Source organism: Pituophis catenifer, unplaced genomic scaffold (assembly GCF_029215685.1).
Source record: "Pituophis catenifer annectens isolate HBS135680 unplaced genomic scaffold, rPitCat1.0.hap2 SCAF_6, whole genome shotgun sequence".
Classification (NCBI taxonomy): Eukaryota; Metazoa; Chordata; class Lepidosauria; order Squamata; family Colubridae; genus Pituophis; species Pituophis catenifer.
This window is the reverse complement of record NW_027256886.1, coordinates 67139876-67145563: the sequence shown is the minus strand read 5'-3', so window position 1 is coordinate 67145563 and position 5688 is coordinate 67139876. Positions and strand designations below refer to the sequence as shown.

At 41.5% G+C, this 5688-nt stretch overlaps 1 protein-coding gene across 1 annotated transcript; it reads right to left on the bottom strand.

The window, feature by feature from the left end:
* Positions 1-850: 850 nt before the first annotated feature.
* Positions 851-5425, bottom strand: PPP1R3C (protein phosphatase 1 regulatory subunit 3C). The gene is made up of 2 exons (XM_070945935.1): positions 5186-5425; positions 851-3451 (listed from the first exon to the last, which is right to left on the bottom strand). The coding sequence occupies exon 2, from the start codon at positions 3448-3450 to the stop codon at positions 2503-2505; it is 948 nt and encodes a 315-aa protein (XP_070802036.1). The 5' UTR covers position 3451; positions 5186-5425; the 3' UTR covers positions 851-2502.
* Positions 5426-5688: the final 263 nt, after the last annotated feature.

Here is a 5688-nt window from a genome sequence, read left to right as displayed (position 1 = left end):
ACCAAGGGAAATTGGTCCTTGATGCCAAAAAGGCTGTGGACCACCGGTCTAATCCATATAAAGATCTAATGTTTATTCATATCTTATTTGCAAATTGCTCTCCATACATCGTATGGTATTTGCAAGCACAAATAAGAAGCAGAAACCCACATCCAGTTTATAAACACGAGTGAAGTTACTGCTGCAAATATATTACACACCAGCAACTGCTCTTCCTTCAACTAAAGATCCCCTAAAATATCAGAGCTTATGTTGGAGAGGATACCTGAGCAAAGTTATGATGTACATGTGAGACAAAGAGCAAGTGACTCTCCTTATAGATCTTCCAAAGAGTAGTCTTGTAACATTACATCAAACTGTATTTAGCATCACCAATATTTTCATTTTAGTTTGTGGCATGACACCTGAGCAGCCTTCCTCAGCCTAGCTGCCCTCCAGAGGCATGACCTTATCCAATCAGTCTGACAATTGTGTAGAATTTTGGGAGCTGCTTCAAACATTTGGTAGGTGTCCAGGGGTGGGATAAGACTGCTGGAGTATAGCCCAATCTTGGGCTGATGAGTGTGAGAAAAAAAAAAGAGTGTTGGGATAGTTCAGATGGTCTAGTGACGTAAATCGAAACAGAAAACTATTATGGAAAATATTAGGGAATACTAGACTTGTGGGCAAAAATATTAGATATTGCCATAGCAACTAATAAAAATAATCCAGTTTTATGATCAGAGCTGAACAGCCAGTTAAATTCCAGTTTTTAGTCTTTCTGTAACTAAAGCCACATTACAATGTTCAACTTATTTCCCAACAGAAGGACTCACAAAATTATCAAAATACAATTTATTTTTAAGTGAATTGCTTACACAGTAGTTGTGATACAGTGAGGAGGAAGGGGAAAAAGATGGGAGGAGTTTGCTTTTTTTTTTTACAATGCATGTTCCATCTCACTACTGGTGTAACAAACAATAGTTTAATTTGCATTCTCCATAAACAATACCACCACTACAAAACAGGGTGAACATGGGAGTAGGCGCGCACACACCCATCCTAATTGGCTTGCTCTATACATCTGTGTCAAAACTGCAGTCACGCATTATAATTTACAAAATACAATGCATCTGCGGGAGATCAAAATCACAATTAATGTAACACATACACATGCATACCCAACATGTTCTGGCTCTGTAAAAGCTACAGAAGAAAAATGAGGTATGAGAAGGTGAATAGAAATGATTTCTATTTCTGTGCAAGTTGCCTACTCTGTCATTTTAAACCTATCAGCTTGAGAAGTGCAGCTATCTAACAACCTTCAATATGAAGGACTCTGGATTGTTTAGGATTATTTTATTGTTGTGAAGAGCTATCCTTAGAAGGGAAAATTCTTACCAAACTCTACAACAAGCAAGCTAAGAGGATATTTTTTTCGTCTACTTTTACAAGGCAAGCTCATCAGACAGCCAACATTTATAGATTTAAGGCATTTCACAAGAGTCATTCAATCTCTCTTTAAGCAAAACAGTGTGCTCTTGGGGTATTTTACTGGGTTTTGTTTAAGGCACACCTTGTGTGTACACAGGATGGCAACCCCTTGTGTAGGGAGTTGCCTTATGAAAGCAAAGTTAGTGTATTATAGAGCAAATTGAAGGCAGAAAGGTGAAACAAAGTCTACAAATATACAGGGGCTTTTTTATAAATGCAGTTGCCACCTTTTAGTCTGTTCATGCTTGGATATTTCTTCCACATAGACCCAGCCTAGGACAGATACATTTAACAGGACTGCAAATACAGCGATGGGAAAACCTGCATCTGACATAATTCTATCAGTCCTACAGATTTTAAAGGTACAGATTATCTTTTGGGATACAAAGCTGGTAACTCAATTTCAAGGAAACAAAAGTTCTTTCTTACTCTTGCGAACTATTGAAATTTCTTTGGAGATATAAAGTAGGATTCCCCAATACTTCTCAACTACAGAACATCATCTTTCTTCCCTTTCTTTCTCAACCCTATCCTGTTGAAAGAGATACTTCTATGCCCCAAACCCAAACACTGAATTGTGTTATAGTCAATCTTTGTTTAGGTTGAATTCAAGTCTCAGGCTTCACAGTTTGGTATCTCTCTCAGTTCCCATTGCATTTTAAAGTAGGCACAAAGGTTTTTTGTGGCTATCTATTCAACATTCCCCACACAATCACAGCTTCCTAAGATCAGTACAAAAATATTTCTTCCCAACATCTCTCTTTTACATATCCAGGCAAGTGATTAGAAGAAACAGAGTTTCATATATATGGAGCACACATGCTGTTCTTATGCTAGGCAACATTGTCATTGAATTGTCCCAAGTCTAGGTTGTAGCTAGAACTTTTGCTCTTTTAATTGAAAGATGTTAGCTTTTTTTAAAGAAGTCACCATGCCTTCCAACTTGGTTTGTTTATATTGCATATTAAGAAGCTGAAAATAAGCAATGTTCAGCCATTGATGTTAGAGGCCTCTGTGGATATATTTCATTCACCAATATGGAGAGGATGCTTCAACCATGCTCCACTTTTGCCATTCAGGATAGAAGCTATTGGATATCTGAGAGCTGCCAAGTTGTTCACCCTCTGCTTTGTGCACTTTTCTTGAAGATTTGAGTGTTAGGCAGCCTTTCCTGGGTGATGTTGCCACTTGGACACCATCAGACTTCCATTCTGCATGGACAATCTTATAGTTTTGCCCATCGTTATTGTCCCAGAAAATGTGGTCACCATTTTGATAATACACACAAAATTCAATTTTTTGCTCAGTAGGAATGGCTGGAGGCAATTCGATTGCAAAGGAGAAAGTGTCATTATCTGAATCACCATATACATTGTTCATGTAGATGCAATCAGAGTCAGAATAGGTTTTCCATGAATCATAGGTAATTCGAATCTTCACCTTCTTTTCAAAACTCACATTTTTCACTTTCACAGTCCCAGATACTGTACTTTCTTGCAGGGTGCAGTTTTCAAGACAGACAAAGTTCTTCTGTAAGTGACTCCGGAAGTCTAGGTAGTCAGCCGAAGGCTGAGTAAAACCAAGAATCAAGTTCTTTTCCTCATGTAATTTTAGGCCAGCTGTGATGTCTTCAAGATCTGACAAATCAAATCGGAGATCCCAGACTGGATTCTCCTGGAATTCAGAGAAGACATGGATGGCAGTCAGAGAGAGGCCCTTCGAGTCTGCAAAAACCACTTTCTTCTTGGCTCGGGCAGAAGAGTGTTTCCAGTCACTATTTTGGTGCTCAGTTTCACGTTTCACATTGAGGCATGATCTCAGAGGCTTTAAGCGATCCACAAAATTTCTTCTTTGATATTCATCAAGGGGATTTAGAAAACTCTTCACAGGTGGTGAATGGGCCAAACATATTCTCATGGCTACATCTACAGGCATGATGGAACTGGGCAAAGGTCTTGGGTCCAAGACTTGTATCATTCTGCAATGGAAACATAAATAAGTGAGAGTTCTGTAGCCTACAAGCCCTGAGGAAAAACTCTCTAAAAGGCTCTTTAAAACTTTAAATAATTCAGTCAAGTAAAATGTACCAGGACCATGACTAACAGCCAGAATTTGAACTGATAAAGTAACATAGCTCCATTCAAAAATGTTTGAATGAAATCCATGTGACATTTTGAGCTAACTAATAGTTTCTATAGACTATTTTAAAAGCCCAAAATATACATTTGCACATTTATAATACAGATCCTATTCCCTATATACAAAACACTGGGGAAGTGGGCGTGTCCAGTATTCAAAACAAGATTTATCAAAACCTGCTTTGAAATTTTACTTTGTGGAACTCTTTATGAAATTGACTGGCATTGTTCCAATGGTATTTTTGGTGCAGTCTCCTTAAATTTTATTCATTCACTTTCAGAAAAACTCAAGTAGTATATGGGTTAAAATCTCTAAATCAGTCTTCTCCTCCCTCAAGCACTTTACCCTTCATCACCTACTGTAGTCTTTTAGAAAAAAGCTACAACTAACCACCATGTTGACCACAACGGAGTTTAAATTAACTTACGTTGAGTTTAGGAAATGTGGCTATCAGAATTTTCTAGAACCCCGATAAGTTTTCAGTCACACCCATTTAAAAAAGAAATGCCCTCTCTCAAGGCATGGTAGTTGGAACCCCCCAAAAGAGGCCATTTGTGAATCGACACTGCCAGTATATATTTTTTTTAAAAAAAACAACAATCTCCGACTTTGACAGGATTTACAAAAAGCAGCTGCGAAATTCGAAGCGGCGGAGGAGGGGGGGAAAAAAAGGCAGGCAACCCAAAAGCGGCCCTTTTCCTCCTTTCCCACCTTCTTTTTCTCCCCCACCTCTCGCCGATTACATTTCACATTCGGGATCCGTAAAGTGATTTCTTTTTCAGGAGGAGCTTAAAAAGCAACCTCTGAAGCCGGCGTTGAAGTTATTTTACTCTCGGCCGCCGCATTCATACTTAAAAGAGCCGTATTATTATTATTTTTTAACCCCGTCCTGGGAAGCGGGAGACAACAAGGTAAGCAACGAGTATTTAAAAAAAAAAAAAGTTTATTGTCATCAAGTTGGCATCGCCACATCTCATCTGGACCCAAACGCGATGCACCAATTTCCAGAAAGGGAGAGAGAGAGAGAGAGAGAGAGAGAGAGAGCTTCGTCAGAATGCAACCTCTCTGCCCAAGCCACGGTCCCCCCCCCCAAATTATAGCGCTTCGCCAAGGCTGCGCAACTCCGTCCCCTTTCGCTCCCCATGACAGAGCAAAAATTTAAAAGCGCCCCCCGCCATTCCCTGCAGGACCCCAAACTCCCCGAATTCATCTGCAAAGCCTTCTTTCCACCACCAACACCACCCACCGCCTCCCCCAGGGCTGCAGCCGTAGTTTTGTCCACCCCCGCTTTTTATTATTATTTCAGACTGACAAGAATTGGAAGGGTCCTTAGAGGTCTTCTAGTCCACCCCCGTCCACGCAAGAGCCCCTATTGCACCATTGCAGGCAAATTAGTTGCCCGTTTTTTTTTTTTTTTTTATTATTATTATTATTATTATTATTATTATTATTATTATTATTATTATTATTATTATTATTATTATTATTTCATTTCACGGCATCGCTTCTTCCTTCGGCTTGCAAAACGCTCTGCAACCCTTCCCTGGAGCCGCAGCTCTCTCGCTGGGCTTACCTGGTTACGGTTACGTTACATAGAAGCGGCGAGAAGAGCCTTCAAACTGCAAGAGAAGCGCTTGCAAAAACTTGGGAAGGAGAACCGAGCTGCTTCTCGGGGCGCTTAGCGAAGAAGCAGAAAAAAAGGCCTCCGCCTCCCACCTTCCCCGTTGAAGGCTTTTTCCCTAGCTTGCTGCCCTGCCAGCCAGCCTCCTTCCCTCCCTCCCGCTTGCTCCGCTACGGCTCCCAGCTCGCAGACGAAGCTCCCAGTCTCGGGCCCGCTCCGTCCGCTTATCAAACGCGGCGCTGTCTTTTTCACGTGAAAGCGGCCCAGCGACCAATCGCGTCTCGAGCTCGGCGCGCTCCGTGCAATCAGCGCCGGGCTGGCCCGCCAGGGGGAAACGTGATCGCTCCGTCGGCAGAGCTGGGATGGAGGTGGGGTGGGGGGGGGGGGGAGAAGAGAAGAGAGGCGGGGAGTGCATGCGGTTGTGTTGACACAGCTTCCAGCCGTCGGACCCCTTT

Excerpts from the sequence above, each read along its gene's own strand:
- PPP1R3C (XM_070945935.1), bottom strand. The coding sequence starts at position 3,450 with ATGATACAAGTCTTGGACCCAAGACCTTTGCCCAGTTCCATCATGCCT.